General features: G+C 41.0%; 1 protein-coding gene and 1 long non-coding RNA gene across 2 annotated transcripts; both read right to left on the minus strand.

Moving 5' to 3' along the window:
• Positions 1-1,417: 1,417 nt before the first annotated feature.
• Positions 1,418-1,994, minus strand: LOC124285784. The gene is made up of 2 exons (XR_006900888.1): positions 1,584-1,994; positions 1,418-1,484 (listed from the first exon to the last, which is right to left on the minus strand). It is a non-coding gene; the product is annotated as an uncharacterized LOC124285784 (long non-coding RNA).
• A 344-nt stretch (positions 1,995-2,338) lies between these two features.
• Positions 2,339-16,245, minus strand: LOC124285788 (beta-lactamase domain-containing protein 2-like). The gene is made up of 8 exons (XM_046722054.1): positions 16,010-16,245; positions 14,375-14,566; positions 12,853-12,952; positions 11,332-11,440; positions 5,785-5,907; positions 4,762-4,946; positions 3,732-3,992; positions 2,339-2,593 (listed from the first exon to the last, which is right to left on the minus strand). Exons 1-8 carry the CDS (start codon positions 16,150-16,152, stop codon positions 2,402-2,404), a joined length of 1,305 nt encoding a protein of 434 aa, XP_046578010.1. The 5' UTR covers positions 16,153-16,245; the 3' UTR covers positions 2,339-2,401.
• Positions 16,246-19,542: the final 3,297 nt, after the last annotated feature.

The following is a 19,542-nucleotide window of genomic DNA, read 5'->3' on the forward strand; positions in this document are numbered from 1 at the left end:
TGGTGTTAAAAATGTCATCTCTGCTATAGATTTGTGACTGCAACCTCCACTAGCAGACAGTGATTCAGAGGTAGTGTCAGCACACACCCTCAGGAAACGACTGCGCTATCCGACCTGGACGACCATTCGTAACACCCATCCTGCAATATTTTCATCGTGTTTAACGTTTACTATTGGTCCGAAGATACACACGATTCAACCAGAGGCTGGCGACCAGCATTATCTTCAGTGACGAGTCACGCTTTACTCTGCGCTTGCCGATATAAGGAAACGGTTGTGCGTCATGCATATACATGAGAGCTTGATCGATTTGGAGGGGCAGTGTAATGGTCCTCGAGCACTATTCCAGCTATATGGCGGAGGTCTGTAAATAATCCATTCGTGACCAGACAATCCAGTGATCAACAGCATGAGCAGCAATCTACGCAATTGGGATACAATGACAATCAAGTCAGCGAGCCTGACCACCCGATCCCATTAGTCGCCTGTTACGACAAGAATGGGTTCCTGAAGATCAATTCTAACTCCGATCTTCACGGGTTCATCATATGCATGAAGAAACAGGTCCGCAAGGAGGGGGGCACAATTGGTGCCTACTTCCTGTCTAATTACGTTTATGGCGAATACGGCCTGTTTTCTATTCCCTGCCGTTTGCAGTATATATTTTGATAGCGTGTAAAACCATGTTTACAATGAACTAAAATCTTGACCATGAAAAACAGTGGTCAGTATCGACCAGGGCCATTAGATCCAATACGTCGCCTGTTACGACAAGCAGTTCTGGGCCTCCTTTCACAAAGCACTAAGATGATCGTAAGTCACTAAGGTAACCTTAGTGCAATGTAAATGAATGGGAGTTAAGGTTAACCTTAGTAAAGGTTGCTTCGTGAAAGGAGCCCCTGGGCCTCTTTGTACCAAATCCCATCGAGGGCTTCAGATGTCTTGCAGCCGGCCACGAACAAACCAGTTACAAAACATCAAAGACAGTACACGATGTAACAAATAACATCACACAAAGATAACTTTGAAAGATTTAAAAAAATATAAATACAATCTATAAAACATAGATAATACCTAATTCGATAACCATACCTGAACATCATTTTGCTGCACATGTCAACCAAGATGGAAATTACAAAAACGTATATTCTTTAAGTCATTATGCTTATAGTCGTTGTCATTATACAGATCATGTTTAGGAAAAATTGTCCTGACACAAAATAACTCCAACTTGTTTCATCTGCGATGAAGAGCTTCTACTACATTGACCATGCACTATCCGTAACGAATTCAAACCCCATCAACAATTGAATTATATTTTACGTGTTTCCATAAAAAAAACGCACACAGTGTTATTTACATATATTCCTACAAACAATTACCGTATACCGGGAAATTTTCGAGGTACCTAATTTTCGAGGTTTTCGAGGTTAGAAACGCAACCTTGAAAATATTATATCCATGATTTTTTCCGAACTTCAAACCTTTGGGTTAGATTAATTTTCCTATCGATAAGCATTTCAACTGCTGGCAACCAATGACTTCCTGACATGCGCATTAACTCTTTAATGCCTGTCTACAACTAATCTTAACGTTCAGTGACGCTGAACGGCCTGAATAAACAAACAACAGAAATGCGGTGTCGAGACTATTTAATTGTGTTGTAATTGTTGGTCCAGAATAACATGCATTATAAAAAATAGGTAATTCAATCAGTGTCTTACATGTGAAGTCAAACCAACTGTCAATACACTCGATGTCACTCTCTGGCCAAACGGACTGCATCGGCGATGCCAGGTTTGATGAATGCGCGTCTTTAAGGGGATTGTTTACACAAACATCCTGGGGCTGTAAGGCATCCGTGCAGTTGGTCAGTTTCGCTAAAGAGGTCAACTTGTCAGCTTTCTAACAACAACATAGTTTCAGCAGAGACCCATCATACATGCTTATAGTTAGTTGTTAAAAAAACAATATCGTCTGAGAAAAAATGGCGTCATGTTTGAACACTGCCGACAGAGTGTTTCATGGGTCATTTATCACAACAAAGGATCAAAGGGTTGTTTTCATTACTATTATTTCTGCCATGGACTGGTATACCGGGAGTTATAATAGTCAGACGGCAGTTATCACTGGCTACTAGGAGTTTTGCCGATAGCTCAGTGAGTATTAATCCGGTAAGTCATGTTTCTGGCCACTTTCTTCTAACCTCGAAATTAAAATTGTATATATTTTAGGCCCCCAAACCTCGAAATTTAAATCACCTCGAAAGCTCTGGGGGTCTCAAACCTCGAAATTTTAGTACCTTGAAAATTTCCCGGTATACGGTATACAATCCCTGTTTGATTTGCACACATGGACTATCAGACAGTTATATCACATCCCACTGTAATGATATAAGAAACTACAGTTTTCTTCCTTGTATATTATGGTCCAAACAGTCATACAAGGCAGCCTCCAGGTCGAGGAACCGAGGGTCGTCCCACAGTCCGTGTGGGGAGGCATGGTTAGTGATGTACACCACGGAGAGCTGGTTGACAGGGTCAAAATAACCGACCTGACCACCATAGCCTGCGTTGCCGATAACCTTCTGGCCCTGGAAAATATTGCCAATAATTTTATCATCATCATTATCAACATTATTATCATCACCATCATCACCAATACCATCGTTATCATCATCATCATCAGTATCGCCATCATAATCATCATCATCATCATCATCATCATCACAATTTTATGAATCTGTCGCCCAATGCCACAAGCAATTGCTGAAAGCGCACAATTCACAAAGCCCATTTCTGGTGTCCCGTGATATTGCTGAAATAGCGCTAAAACTAAACTCACTCACTCACTCACTCACTCACTCACTACTCACTACTCACTCACTCACTCACTCATATATCTCTAGAGCAACCAGGACCAGATGAGGTTAGTTTTGATTTGAGGAGTGCGGAAAACAGGTTCTTCCAGTTAAAAGTTTACCTTCACACCTAAGATATATGTTTGTTTATCTGTTAAGACCGAGGAAGGAAAATATCGATCTGAACCATGTTGTATTGAGGTGGATTCATTATAATTGAATCTGCAAACTCGCATTGCACATTTTGAAATAAAAGTGGGTGGTTACATTCTGACTTACATGGACAAACACATGGATTTGTTTCGGAATACCTGGTTACTCTTTTACACCAGCGGTCGTCACTGATTTTCAGTGATCCATTCATATACTTCCAATGCCTTATTGGCAACGGGTAATCAAGTCTGATTATTCCTTGGCATTGACGTTCCTTACTGCTCAAAACATTAAAGTTCTTTCCTAAGTTTAAGTGGGTAAAGAAAGAAAATGCTTTGAATTTTAGATGACATCAAGCAGTTTTGTTTTTACACATGAAAGCATCAACTTGGTTGAGGAGGAGAGAACCTATTAAATCAGTTCTTGGACGTTGCCCACTTTGGTAAAACAAACCAGAATTGGTTCGGCGCTGACAAACCCATATATATATATATATATATATGGATGCTTAGGGTGCATCTGGGATTCAAACCCAAGACCATAGCTTTCGGATACGCAACGAATTCCGATAGGGTGTGTTATCAAGGATTAACATGTCCTGCAATTGTACTTCAGTACCCCATTAGTACGTTTCTCTTTGTAGGAGTGAAGTCCAAACAGATGCCTGTCGTAAGGTATACACCATCGTCATATTATATCTCTATTATTCTGCACCTACCTTATACTTTGAGTGAGGCAGTTCACGGAATCCTACACCTCTGCCCCACTCTGCAACGAGTGTGGTAATTACAAGATCCTGAGCGGTTTTTAAACTGCTAGTCATCAACTTCCACGTTTCCGGTTTGAGAAGTTGTCTCCCTTTGATACTTCCGCCCATTGCCATGTAACTGTAGAGTTTGGCCACACTGCGGGCTGTCCCGATACCAAGGAACGCTGATTGGCCAATACTCCTCTCTTCAGGGTCATTAAGAGCAGTGTTCTGGCAAACAAAAACATCATAACGTCATTAGTGTTAGCATGAAAAACCTGAGTGATGGTGTCATATGTGTCAGATTGTCCATCATCGCTTTGTGATAGCACGGTGAGGACATATTCATTGTAACCATATGTAGAGTGAGTGAGTGAGTTAAAATTTCAAGTCACTTTGGCAATATTTCAGCCATATCGTGACCCTCATATGTAGAGCAGAATGTGATTTGCACATATCTACCCGTTTCCGTGGGGTTGATAATAAGAGTTATTTTGATATCAAATGTACATGTATCGATTCTGATCGACTGAATTATTAACACTGCTTTGGTCGTATTGTTCATTCATTATGCAAAATAAGTTACTGTCGTCGCTACAAACATCATGTGGTCGGTTGGTTGACAACGTTCATATGTAGTAGTAAAGTAAATATCATTTGCATTTCGTAAATTCAGCTAACTCTTTAATGCAAGTCTCCTATAACTGCGTGAAAATGAAAATGGTGCTTGTGTTGCGTCCAACGTTCCACAAACCTGATACCCTCGCTATTAGTAATTCATAAACATGTTGTAATCGGTATAGCGCAATGCACTGTGCTTTTGGTAGAAGTCGCCTTACGTTTCAAGTATGTTATATTCTTAATCACACAAAATATATAAAATGAAATATTACTATCCTGTGATATTAGTGATCCATTAGGACAAACCTTCACATTCTTCATAATAAGACAGGTGGATATGTGTGTTCCCAACACTTAAAGTGTTCGAGCAGCCTGTTACCTTTGTCTCCAGTACAGTCATTGCCTTAGCGGAAAGGGATTCCGGGTAGAGTGCGATACTAGCAAAGAAGTGGAACAAATCCCAGGACTTCATGGACGAGATTATCAACGCTATGTCCGACATAAACTGTACACGAGCTACTCGATGTGACAGAGATTTAGGGAGACCGATGTGGAAGTCGATGCCTGCAATAGAAAGATACTAGAGCTTCCAGCCCCAAGAGAGAAAAAGTTCAAGCTTCCGAGGTCCACGATTACCACTTTAGCGAAACCCACCAGATCGGGATGGTACTGACATACCCAGAAATATAATCGGGGCGAACTGGGATTCGAACCAAAGAACCATGGTTTTTTTAGCTTGCCCAAGTGACGCAACTATGCAGAGTGAACTGCGGTGCCAGAATCAACTGGATCACCAACGTCCAAAGTTTTGTGAAAAGGGGATACATTTTAGTACGAGGAATGTGTATTTGATTATAAGTATATATTTGCAGTCTTTTCGCCAGGACCCGGCCCACGATGATCATGCTGACGTATGTGGGAACATAATAGCATGAGAGTCATGAGCATGGTTGTTTTCTAGAATCAGTGGACTGTTCCACTCTGAAGTGAGTCGTCAGATTTGTATGCTAGGGTTTGTTGTAATTGGTTCCTTCGTCACCCATGAATGCATTACAGCTGTAGTCACTATTTAAGTGGTCTCAGCCAGGAAGAATTCGGGGTCGTATTGCCGTTAAATTATTACAGTGATAATAGGGATTCCAAGAGACAAGTAGCTGAGGATTCTCAGTACAAGCGAGTGAAATGAATTGGATGACAAGATTGGGGACTGGCTATTGGCTGTTTGTGTTACACCGCATCCTGACAGAGCAAGACGTTACCAGTAAGAACAATCAGTGGTTTGTCTGCTCCAGACTTACTTTACAGGTCGTCGTCTCATACAATAAGGTAATCACAGTTCTTATATCAGCTGGTTTTAACCGTTAGATTGTTATATCAGTGTTCATGACCATGATCTACTCACCGAAAGGCTCGGCAACCTCCTCCCGGAATATCTGAGTCATGTTCCTGTGATTTGGATCTGCCATCCTGACTAGAGTGTCCACGTAGAAGCCATACGTGATGGCATGGTAACCATGGGCAGTGCCTGCACAAACCATATCCATTGGTCAGTCGTATGGTCAGTTAACCCATGTATACCACTAAGCAAACGTTTCTGGTTGTATCTCATGGTTTGCAATGTATATATGCTTTCAGTCTTTCCTTTGCTTTTTCCCTGAGCCAATTATGAACTTTTCCTACTCATAAGGGCAGATTAAAATGCCAACTACATCTGCCATCAATATTGTTAGAGACTGATACGCCAAAATAGACTAATGTAAAATTACTGCAACACAGTATGAGGTATTTACAACTCAAATAGACATGCCAAGATGACGTGAACATTTGTCAGATCCTTTAGGGCAGCATTTGTATTTTCTGTGTTTTCCATTTTTTTTCATTCCAACACCGCCGACTCGAGCCTAAAACGTACCGCTTCATCATAAATAATGTTTATCTATAATCAGTCGCTGCCACATGTGCAAAGAACGTAAGAAATTGTAATAAGAATTACAATAAATGAGAATCAAGAACGTTATTCAGATAATTTTGTGAAATACACAATGCCATTTAGAAAGTGGTCAAATGTAACGTATGTTATATAAATAAATATGACATACGTTAGATATTTTGTCTTTATTCATTAAATGTTTTTCCCGACCGACCGACCCATGTTCAGAATTTGGTGGCTACGTGAAACACATAAAATAAAATAATGCCCCAAGCGAAACAAATCCTATTCATGTGCGCTCTGTAAAACGATCGGTCCACGGTATGCTGGTTGCTGGGGAACACTTTTCAATTGCATACCACCTGTTATGAATAGGTCATCCATACATATTTTATGAGCGCTTCGTATTATAGCGTAAATAAACGCTTCCGGTGTCGCCATTGATGGTTGTCGTCTGCAAGATCTAACATGGTGTCAGAAGCCAGTAGAATCTATGCCTAACGAAGCCCATCTGCAGTGTAAATAGCCGTTAAGTATTAAGTGCGAAGTCGGAGGTACAGTTAGAACATTATCATGGATAATGACAGTTGAATTCATCCCAAGATGTGTTGGGGCAGCGGCAATCATGCTCAAGCATGATACGTACGTACTTTGATAAACTTGAAGAATACGTAGTCCCGAAGACGCGAATGTTGTGTTTTCAAGATAGTTTTCAAGTTCCAAAGTAGAATACAGTCGAAATTAGAAAAAATCGAGGTATTTGAGACAACGTTACGTGTTTTCGCTCGTGGCTATAGTTACTACGACTACGTGGAGATGATACGTTACAGGATAGTTTTTGGAACTAAGCACGTGAAGGTACGTGAAAAGTCGATAGAAGGGGGATGAGCGTTCACATTAGAGAGAGTATCAGAAATTGCTCAGACTTACAGTTACAAAGAAATTTACAGAAACAGTTACAAAGTATGTCAGGAACACAACGTGCCAATGCAGTGAGAACCTACACTGAAACCGGAGTTTGAGACCTAGAGGGTTGCAAAAGACATTCACACACACAAGATAAACCAAAAAGTGAGTGTTACAGATGTGGATATAAATATTTCAGTGAAGGGAAATGTCCAGCTGAAAACAGCAAGTGCAGAAAGTGTGGACATCTTGTGCCGATCTAGACTTAAGACAAGGCCTAAGAGGAATAAATACAGGAAACAGAAGAAGTAGAGGATCAAGTCGACAAGTATTACGCTGAAGAAAAACCAAGTGATAGAGAAAAAACGATGAACTTTTCGAAGTGGCTAGAAGACTTGAATGTGAACAATAACAAAGTGACATTTAAGTTTAACACTGGTGCGAAATGTAATGTTTTGCCAAAATCTGTGTTAGATAAAGTGTTCAAAGGACCACTGGTTAAGCCAGACGTTGTTAGAAACATCAAAGGATATACAGGTCACAGAATGCATATCGAAGGTTAAGTTACGCTGAGAGGTCGTGACTCAACGCATGATATCAAGTTCAATGTTGTAGATGTGGATGAAATTCTTGTTCCAGGCGGTGCTACTTGGACTGGTTGAACGTGTTTACACAGTGGAAGAACCAGTACAGATGGACAATGTACTGGAAAAATATAAAATCGTGTTCGAAGGTCGAGGACCATTACCTGGAACACATTCTATAAAGCTGAAACCAGACCACACAACTGTAATATACCCACCACGCAAGTTATCAGTTGCACTTCGAGAACCAGTTAAAACAGAACGGGATCGAATGGAACAGACAGAAAGATCCTACAGACAGGGTGAACAGCATGACAGTTGTTGTCAAACCGAACAAATGTCAGAATCTGCATTGATTCTTTGGATCTGAATACAGCTATAAAGAGAGAACATTTCCCTCTGAGGACGACAGAAGATGTAGTTGCAAACATGCCACAGGCAAGAGTATTTTCGAAACTGGACGCAGTTAGATTTTGCAAGATGAATAATCATCGAAACCTTGTACGTTTAACACCCCATTTGAACGTAATTGGTTTAAGAGGTTACCCTTTGGTATAAAGTCAGCACCAGAGATATTCCAGCAGATAATATCACACATGGTAGAAGATCTACCAGGGACTGAAGCAACCATGGACGACAAGATGTACATAATCAAAGACTGATTACGTTGCTTCAGTGAGCTATAGAGTTCAATCTGAAATTGAACAGACAAAAGTGTCAGTTCAGGGTTGACAGAGTGAAGTATGTGGGACAGGAGAGGTTTGATACCCGATCCTGACAAAGTGAGAGCAGTACTTGGGATCATTTATTGGTTTCATGAAGTATCTTGGCAAACTCCTCCCAAAGTTGTCGGATGTCAGCTAACCATTGAGACATCTTACAACCAAAGACGTTGAATTGAAATTTATGACTACTCAGGCTCCAGTGTTGGTTTTCTATGACCCATAGCTACCACTTACCTTGTCAGTTGATGCAAGCTCTACAGGTATTGGTGCAGTTATCATGCAGCAAGGTAAACCGATTGCCTAGGCATCCCAAGTTCTTACAGACTCACAGACCAGATATGCACAGATTGAAAAAGAAATGCTTGCAATATACTTCCGATGTCAAACATTTCATCAGTATGTGTACATGAGACAGGTAGATGTCGAAACAGAACACAAGCCATTGCAAGCCATCTTTTCGAAGCCGTTGCATGATGCCCATTCCGATTACAGACAATGTTGATGCTGTTACAACGATGTGATCTTAGAGTTCAGTTCAGACCTGGACAAGAACTTTGATTGCAGATCACCTGAGCAGATCCTATCTGAAGGATGTTGAAACACTAGACTTACCTGAGATTGAAGTGAATCTTATTGCATACTTGCCAGTTTCAGAAGGAAAGTTACAAGAGCTTCAGAAAGCCACATCTGAAGATGAAGTTTTGAGTGATGTGAGAGATTATGTGGAAAATGGTTGGCAAAGTTTACCAACAGAAGTAGATGTCCAGACCAGACAGTATTGGGCATACAGAGAAGAGATTACAAGTGTTGATGGACTTTAGTTCAAGAATCAAAAGCTCATTGTGCCAAGCAGTCTTAGAAAAGACATGCTTTCGAGGATTACATGAATCTCATCTTGGAATGGTCAAGTGCAAAAGTAGAGCACGTCGTGAGACATTGTTTAGCCTGGAATGGCTAGTGATATTGAGAAAGTAGGTTCTCAGTGTGACATTTGTGCAACAATATCAGAACTAATCCGACGGAACATTTGATCTCGTCAGAGGTACCAGACAGAACATGGGCTAAAATAGGCACAAACTTATTTGAATTCAAAGGAAATTACTTCACAAAATAGCCTGTCATGTCTTTGTTGGAAGATACATCCAGCAAGAGAGTGATTTGTCACCTAAAAAGCCAATTTGCTAAATATGGCTTGCCTGAGATTGCTATCAGTGACAATGGACCTCAGTACAGCAGTGAGGAATGTATACAGTTTTCCAGGACTATTTTATCAACCATGTCACCTCAAGCCCGAAGTTTCCTCAATCCCATGGTCAGACAGAAAGGACTGTAAACACTTTGAAGTCTATACTGAAGAAGGCTAAAGATCTATACAAAGGTCTTCTAGACTACAGAATCTCTCCTATTGAAGGGATCAAAAAGTCACCTGCTCATATGTTTTGGGGAGGAGGGCGTCGGTGTCAGTTGCCGCAATCCTTCTCAGATCTGAAAGTTCAGTCAGAGACAGACAGTCATTCAGGAATAGACAGGCTACTGAACAGAAATATCATAGTGGTCAGAAAGACTTGACTCAACTGGAGTCTTGGAAGTAGTGTCGTGATGAAAGACAGGTCGCACTTACAGAAGAAATCGCCGTGACCTAAAAGTGTTTCGTGGTATCAATTGCAACTTGCAAAGCTCTCCCAGCTACTAAGATGCGAGACTAGTCACGAGACTATGAATGATTATCGTGCAGTTTAATGTGCTTCACAAGTTCTTGAAATGTTTACCAAGTGGAATTTTATTAAATGAACATGTTGAAGAAACTTCAATTCTGGATTTTCTGTTCAGTGAAACGTGTTGCTGATATCCTTGTAGTTATTGTGGTAAATGAGAACCATGGTATTTCTGTACCAAGAGACTTTAATCAATAATTTTGAAGTTTTATGTTTTTAAGAATTGAATGTCATAATTATGGTATGGGTTTATTGTAAGATTTTTGTTAACACTGTAGCTTTAAAGCATCAAAGGACAATGGGCGTTATCGTCACAGTACGGGTCATCCATACATATTTTATTAGCGCTTCGTGATGGAGCGGAACTGCGCCTGCGTACATAACACTTCCGGTATCGTCATTGCTTGTTTGCGTCTGCAAGATCTAACACCACCTAGCGATGAAACAAATTGTATTAATGAGTGAGTGAGTTTAGTTTAGTTTTACTACGCTTCCACCATAATCTCGACGTTGGATATCAGAAATAGGCTTCAAACATGGTATCCGGCCTGGGTCTTCAGAGTGACTTGCGAACCCTTAACCACTAGACCACCCGATCCAGTTCCATCCAGCGCAGGGTAACGGCGGGGACACCAAAAATTTTCACACATTGTAGTGACCTGCGTGACGAGCCAACGCTTTAACCACTAGGCTACTCCACCGCCCTCCCAGTTCCAAGAAGTTACCCTCCTCTACGACTAATCCGACCTACTATATAATCCGGACAAATGAATCGGTCCCGAGCCAGTCCATAATAGACAGATTCCACTGTACCATTGTGGATATTCTGAGAAGAATGTGTATGGTACAGAATAACCAGGAATCAGAATTAGGCCGTGTGTGAGTTTCGAACCAACCCAAGATCAATGGTTTTTGTAGTGGTGGTGACAGATTATTCGTCATTTGAGCCACCTCCAAGTTTCGGATTCAAACAACGCGAAATGAGTAAATACGGGTTACTTATTCTATTCATCTAGTATTAATAGAAACTATGTACGTGGATAAGCTACCATACTGTCGTGCATGTTAGTGGATCACGCGGAGACCAACCTGGTTCCCATAGAGGCGTTACCTCCTCCAGTCGTCGGGTGAACGCTTCCTGGTTGTCACGGTATTGACGTAGAGTCGTCTTGTTGGCACCAAGGGACACCAGCCCGCCCTGTAAATATACGGTAGTAGCCCATTAGTCATACGTCCATACGACCACTAGTCATACAGAACGAACCGGATTAATTAAAACAACAAGGGTCATGCTCCCTACAATAGACTCGTCCGTTTTTTGTGCGATGGGACTTTCTCATCATTTCATAGTATTTCAGTGATGAAATGATGTCAAGAATATGTGGCCAAAGTACGGAGGTGCTGAGGTGAGGTGAAATTGGGTTTTACGTCGTGCTTGAGAATATTTCGCTCATATGACGACGTGCATGCGTGTGTATGTGTATGTGCGGCTGCTTGTACTAGCCAAGACTTAAAAGCTGGTTTTATAGTGCTAGCCCACTGAGATACCATGCCGCAGTGAAGCATGAATACCCCACTCAGACTCATTATACTGACTCCGAGCCGACAAGTCCTCGTTGTATCCATTAATGCCGAGCGCCAGGCAGGGACCAACAAGTACCATATTTTAACGTATTTTGGTATGACGCGGTCGGGGATCGAACCCGCGACATTCCGCTCTCCGGGCGGACGTTCTAACCACTACACCATGGAGGCGGTCCCAAAGTACGGAAGACATGTTTGTATATGATGAAATGGTTTATATATTTATACTTGTTATGAGTATAAATACACTGTGCTAATGAAATGATATGTCAAAGAGTATGTGACCAAAGTACTGAAGAAATGCTTTATATATTTATACTTGTTATAAGAATAAATAAACTCTAGCTAAATTCTTTTTGTTTCGTTTCATATGGGTCATTCCATTTACCTACAGAAGTACTAAGGGCTCATATGTAAGGGCAATCAACCATGACATGTGTTTATTTAAGACGTATGACTAACGGGACGTATGACTAATGGGACTAACGGGACGTATGACTTACGGGACGTATGACTAATGGGGTGGATACGTAGGATACATACACGTTGTGCACGTGTTACCTCGGAAAGCACCACTCCCAACTTTTCAGATATGTAAAATACATACTCGCTGTGTACCACAGGTGATTCTTTAAACACACCCAATAGGCCTACTTACAGGATGATCATAAAAAATACTGAAAACCGGATTACTCTGTAAACACGCCCGATGGGTCCATCCATTTCAGATACAGTGAGTGAGTGAGTTTAGTTTTACGCCACTTTTCGTAATATTCCAGCAATATCACGGCAGGGAAAACCAGAAATGGGCCTTACACATTGTTCCCACATGGGGAATCGAACCCGGTCTCCGGCGTGACGAGCGAACACTTTAACCACTAGGCTACCCAACCTTTATACAGACATCTCCTGGAACTGTTACCATCCTGTATATACACTTAAAAGCTTGTAATTACTTGTATATTTGTGTCCATTGATTGTCCTTCATCATGTTTCAAAGAATTATAAGAAACTGGGTCGGCCTACCTGGTGTCCTAGTAGTTGTTCCACGGTTATCTCCCCTTTGCCATTTTGCGAGAACCCAGGCCAATAGTGGGCCACTGGCTTCTTGTAGTCCAGCCATCCCCTGGATGTAACCATGGTAACAACACGTTGCAAGTCATACCTCATTAACGATGACGATAAACATGTTATGTGATCAGATGGGATGTTATTCATTTGCCAAATTATGAAACAAAAAATTAATTTTCGTCTGAATTGGTCTCAGACGAAAATCAATGTTTGTTTCATAGTTTGCCGTATGAATAAGTGGACAAAGCAAATCTGACATTGAATGAATTCTGGGTAATAGACTGCCATGATGGACATGAACAGACGAAATATACATTTCAGGTTAATAGTCTACTCTACCATCATCAAGACCTAACAATATATAACCATGATGAGTCTATAAGATAGCAATGTGCCAGACCCCTTAGCCTGAGATCTACTCAGATACGATATTTCTCTGCGCGAAGTTCAACCCATCTGGAGAAGATCGAGTCAGGCGAAATTGCTGATCAGCCAATCAACGTCAAGGCTTCTAAATGTTTTGTCTGTGGGCGGTGGGTAGCTTAGTGGTTTAGGCGTTCGCCCGAAGACCCGGGTTCGATTCCCCTTGTGGGTACAATGTGTGAAGCCCATTTCTGGTGTCTCCCGACGTGATATTTGCTGGAATATTGCTAAAAGCGGCGTAAAACTAAGCTCACTCACTCACTTTGTCTGTGGTTTCTACATTTCTAACACGAACAGAGACGCACAGTTCTGAATGGAAATAAATGTTGCCCCAACCATTATGTCGCTGCCAGTATTTTATACATCATGTTGTTTCTGAGCGCCATGGCATTTCTTTTGTAAAAGTATTTTTATTGAGGTTGCCATGGTAAAGAAATCGAGCCAAATCCTACACAACCCGATTTCTTATTTGTTCATGAAGTCCCGCAGTCCAGTTCCGTACAAAGTTCACCTGTGACAAGCTGCTACTGAAGGGTTTGACAGATTATCACGCAGAGAAGTATCCTTGTGGAGAATGGTATATTGTTTAGATCCTAAATACGTATGTTTGTCTAATTAGCAATATGCACAAATATGTTCATAATATATCATAATTTCTGTTTAGATCTACGCCGTGCAATGTTTCTTTCATATTGTCCTAAGTAGATGGATAGGGTTCGGTCAATCTCCTAATAATTCGCTCATCTTATATTGAAATATATATGTGAATGCATGTATTCACACACACGCACATGCACATGCACACGCACGTACAAGCACACGCACACAAACATAACCATAGATATCTTCGTGTGTTTATTCTTTTGCCAGTAAATATTGTCATTTATTGTTTTTTAAAATTCACATAAATGGGTGTTTTATGTTTTCATCCGGATTACGTCTCTTTATCCTATCGGGCACATTCAGTCCTCTGTCAAACTAACTTCAGTGTTCAAAGGGTTAAAACTAAAACATTGGTATTCACTACACGTCTTGCGGCGGCGGTTCCACTTACTTGTCTACCATCCTAGCCACGGTGACAGCGGCCACGCCCTTCGTAACTGAAAATACAACACTCATGGTGTCTCTGGACCATTGTCTTCCAGCCTCCTCGTCAGCATATCCTGCCCACATGTCGACCACAACCTCCCCACGGTGATACACAGCGAACGCCGCACCCAGCTCCTTTCCGCTTTCCACATTTTCTCTGTTAAAAAGAATAAGTGAGTGAGTGAATAAATATTTAACGTCACATCGGAAATATCTCAGCCATATCGTGACGAAAACAATTTATACAATAAAATTACATTTTGAAGAGTAAAACGTGTGGACGATGAACAGTAAAAATACTAGAATATCACAGATATGAATATAAAACTAGCATGTAAAACTAAAACATTTATTTGAAGAAGACAATACAATATAAATCACGGGCTATAGATTGCCAACAACTGGTTATGAAGAAGACTAATATGAGGGATGATGGCTGCACCTAGAGCTCCTCGATGTCTTCTTCATTTGTTATTGTTGTTGTTGTTGTTGTTGTTGTTGTTGTTGCTGCTGCTGTTGTTGATGTCTGTTGTTTTGTTTTCTTCTTTATCTTATTCTGCTTCTTCATCACCAAGGTTACATATATAATCGTTCATTATACAACGAACGGGATGCGTCATGAAAGAATCAGGACAATAACGTATCATTACATGCTAAGGGTTCGGTAATTAGCAGAGGAGATTTCGCGAACAAGAATATAGTGTCTGTGTATTTCCCCCCACACCTTTGAGGGCATGTATTTAACTAACATACCCACCTCCGGTAGAGGATTTACTGACTGAATTCGATTTCAAAAGCCTGGACGTGTGTGGTTTGCATGGTGTGAGTGTTTGGGGTGGGATATGTGTGTGCGTGCATGTGTGTGTATATTTGTGTGTCTGCATGTGTCCGTCCGTGTGGCATCATGTGTGCGTGTGTTTCTCTCTGTGTGTGCGCGCGTGCGTGTGTGTGTGTGTGTGTGTGTGTGTGTGTGTGTGTGTGTGTGTTGGGACGGGTTAAGAAGAGGGCGAGGAAGGAGTAAAGTCAGACAAGTGAGTCAGAGACTAAGCATTGATAGAATATCAGCATGACGAAATAGTCTTCTAGCTCCAAGGTCAACCACCAACAAAACAATTTTGCGACCGTCTATTCGATATGGAATCCTAGATGCCATTGTAACCCTGTAACTTGTTCCTAAGTTGACGTTTGTCTGTTAAGGCATCATATTTTCATATATCAAAATGGATACTATCGATCTACGGTACATGTTACCTGCATTTTAATTGGATATGTATACCTCAAAACAGGTTGCGTTCTCAAAATATATAAATATTAGACACCATTGTTACAGTTGTTCAACAGCCACGATGTCGCGCATTCATATAAGATGCCAACCCGGCAAGTCCCTACCAGCATACCATAGTCACAAGCAGTCCGATCCGCTTTAAGCCAGGTCGGCAATGTTTACATTGTTGTACAAAGAGCAGTGCCCCTGGTACAAAGTCCGGCTGTACAACCGGTTAGTGTTTAAGGTGAAATGTTACAGAATATACAACCGGCTATTAAGAGAGTATACAACAGAATTCATGGATCTTCTTGTCACCTGAACGTCATAACTTACCTTAGGGTGTCAGAAACTTTGTGAAACTTCGGATGACAATAACCATCGGCATGAGGCTTCAGTTTCGGTGAGAACAGTCTAGGCAGATACGTGAACGCTAAGGTAAAGAGGAGGAGAGTTACTCCCCAGCGTAACAGCCCCATTGTCAACCACAAAGTCACTCAATCTATGGGAGGTTAAGAGTACGCTACTCAGAGTGAACTGGATTCCTTTAACTGTTCAACCTGCTGGGCACAGTCGCAGTGGGATAGGGACACTGTTCAAGTGATTTCAATATGATATAAATAGGTACTCGTGATGTTGTCGGCAAACCAGTCTACTGTCACACAAGGCAGGGTAGAAAGCGGTGGGCGTGTCTGGGGTGTAAATGTCCTGTTTATACAAGTCCTGAATTCATACAAGGAGGAGCAACAATTCATTTGTTTACGAATATAGGAATTTAAAAGCTCTCTAACAGAACGCGTGACTGTAATGAACACACGAGAGGAAGGTGGTCGGACGCTGACCTAGTTGCAATGTCAAAGCGTCGACAGGGTGAAAGCTTGTGGAATCACAGGACGGATTTCGTCAGGGATACTCCACCATTGACAATATATTTATTTTACAATCAGTCATTCAACGGTGTTTTTCGAAATTATGGAAGGTTTTGATAAAGAGGGGTTTTTTTTTTCCAAAACTGTTAAACGCAGTACAAGCTATATACAATCGAGTACGTTCATGTGTTAAGTCTAATAGTATGTATTCGGATATGTTTGACTGTGATTTGGGTGTACGACAGGGTTGTTTCCTTAGCCCATATCTGTTCTCTATCTGTATTAATGAATTAGCACAGGAAATCGAACCCACGTGTAAACCCGGTATCCAGCTGCTTCATCCAGAGATGATTGAACTGTTCACATTATTGTTTGCCGACGATGTCATTTTGATATCTGACACAGTCTTTGGTCTCCAGAAATGAATAGACATTCTTGAGTCATATAGAGGATATTATATTCGTGCCCATGTCGTACGGTGTTTACTACACCAGTGCCTAAATGTTAGTATTCCCCGAGCGAGAGCGAGGGATATACCGATATTTAGGCACGAGTGTCGTAAACAAAGTATGATATTGGCACGAATATAATATTCTGTTTATTACCGAAGTCGTCAAATTGAGGAAAATAGACCCAAATCTACTTTGAAACATAGGTTTGAATAGAAACCATTCATATGCTTGCGTGTAAGCGCTTCCTTGGAGTGAAGACATCAACACCAACTTACACAGTATTGGGTGAATGTGGCAGGTACCCTTTGTATATTTTTGCATTTAAACGTTCATAAACTTTTGGATTAGATAATTTATTTATGCCTGATGTAAGATATCCAAAGGAGTGTTATAACATGCTTTTACAAGCAGCTAATAATGGTAAAAATAATTGGGTTTCCAAATTGAAGTACTTATTGTTTCGACTTGGATTTGGCTATGTATGGGAGTCACAAACAAAATGTAGTAAAGAATCTTTTATCGCGGAACTTATGGCAAGATTAAAAAGTTCGTTTGAACATGACTGGCACTCCTCTCTTTGCAGCAGTTCTAAAACCAGAAATTATACTTTCTTTAAAGGTACCTTTGGAACGGAATTATATCTCAAACGATTCACAATTGTAAAATTCCGCGTGGCCCTGGCGCAATTTCGTTGCAGTTCCCTCCCTGCAGTGGACTCAAAATAGAAACAGGCAGATATGTTAATATTTCTGTAGATAAAAGGGTGTGCACTGTGTGTAATAAAGGCTACATCGAAGATGAATGCCATTTTTTTATGGTTCGTGTTCGAAATAAATACTGCGTGAGAAGTACCTACCTACTAAATTTATATCATACCCTACGCGTGATAGATATAACATGCTTTTGGCATCAACGGATGTTAATGTCGTTAGAAAGCTGGGCATGTATATCTTTATGCAAACTGTTTCAGAATAAACTGTTGCTTAATTATTATTATTACTCTCTTCTCTCTCTCTCTCTCTCTCTCTCTCTCTCTCTCTCTCTCTCTCTCTCTCTCTCTCTCTCTCTCTCTCTCTCTCTCTCTCTCTCTCTCTCTCTCTCTCTCTCTCTCTCTCTCTCTCTCTCTCTCTCTCTCTGATGGTTTCATACATACATAATTAAAATTCCTCCTCATGCACTTTCCTACATCTCATAAAAGTGCGCCCCTGTATCTGCTGCATGCACACCCATGTGTATGTTGCATACCCTCTTGTGTACCCGTGGATTCTCTTCCGTCAGTTGAAAGGCGCGCACTACACTACTTTAACCAGTGTTAAAGCCATCTTTTTAAATGGTTCGAGTCTGACCTGATCTTGATCACATGTTCCCATACATTGTTTTAATTCGTTAAAAAATGCATCTGACCTTGAACACGTGTGTCGTGATGGGAAAAATACCGAGCAGCACTGATCAGTGATTCATCCCTTTTCAACTGTTTTGTCGATTGTTCTAATGTAAACTTATCTGTTCTGTCGTTCATGGCGACTGTGTTCTGTCTCTACCTCGCGATATCTACGACAAAAACAGATCTCTCCATTGATTTCCTTGCAACTCGAGACATTCTGTCTCCATTGCTTTCCTAACTGTAATCAGAGAATAACCGCAAATCTAAATAAGGAATCTGATGTAAATTTCTAATGGTTTAAGGGATGTATTTTTACCTTATGACCTTTACTGTAATCTGGACTCTTGAGAATAACCGCAAGAGGGCGGGGGCGGTGGGGTAAATCTAAATAAGCCCATTTCTGGTGTCCCCGCCGTGATATTGCTGGAATATTGCTGCGGCGTAAAACTAAACTCAGTTCTAATGGTTTAAGGGTGGTAGTTTTACCTTCTGGTGTCCTGACAAGCGTTTAACATCTGTCGGCTTGATCAATAGCGTTACCTATCTGAGTTCCAGTCGCCCATCCAGACGCATCTTCTAACAAAGGAGGGGCAATGGGGTGGCCTAGTGGTTAAAGCGTTCGCTCGTCACTCCGAAACCCTGGTTCGATTCCCCACATGGGTACAATGTGTGAAGCCTATTTCTGGTGTCCCCCGTCGTGATATTGCTGGAATATTGCTAAACTAAACTCACTCACTCACTCTAACAAAGGATACCTGTATGTCAGGACTGAATAACGCATGTTTTCTGTTTGTACATGCTTTGGGGTCCTATGTTTAATAAATGAGTCCTTGTCTTCCTCCTCTCGTGTATTATTACCAACGATCAATTTCCGCCAAATAGTTGAAACTTCATGTCAACATGAACTTCTAGTATTCCAGTCTATGGTGTGTTTGGCTATTCGTTTACACGTTCATCAAGTTTTAACCCACGACAACTCGCACTCAAAGTGCAATTGAGTGTTTCATTTAAACACAGGTGTAAAAGATTGTGTTATTATTATTTATCTATGTCAAACAAAGGCTTCTTAAGCGATTATTCGGGACGTTAACGTCATAAAAAAGGAAGGAAAAGGCGTTTATTCATAAATGATTGACAACATATCTCGCATTTATATCAGTTCAA

Source organism: Haliotis rubra, unplaced genomic scaffold (genome assembly GCF_003918875.1).
Source record: "Haliotis rubra isolate DU_JTF1 unplaced genomic scaffold, ASM391887v1 Scf369, whole genome shotgun sequence".
Taxonomy (NCBI): domain Eukaryota; kingdom Metazoa; phylum Mollusca; class Gastropoda; order Lepetellida; family Haliotidae; genus Haliotis; species Haliotis rubra.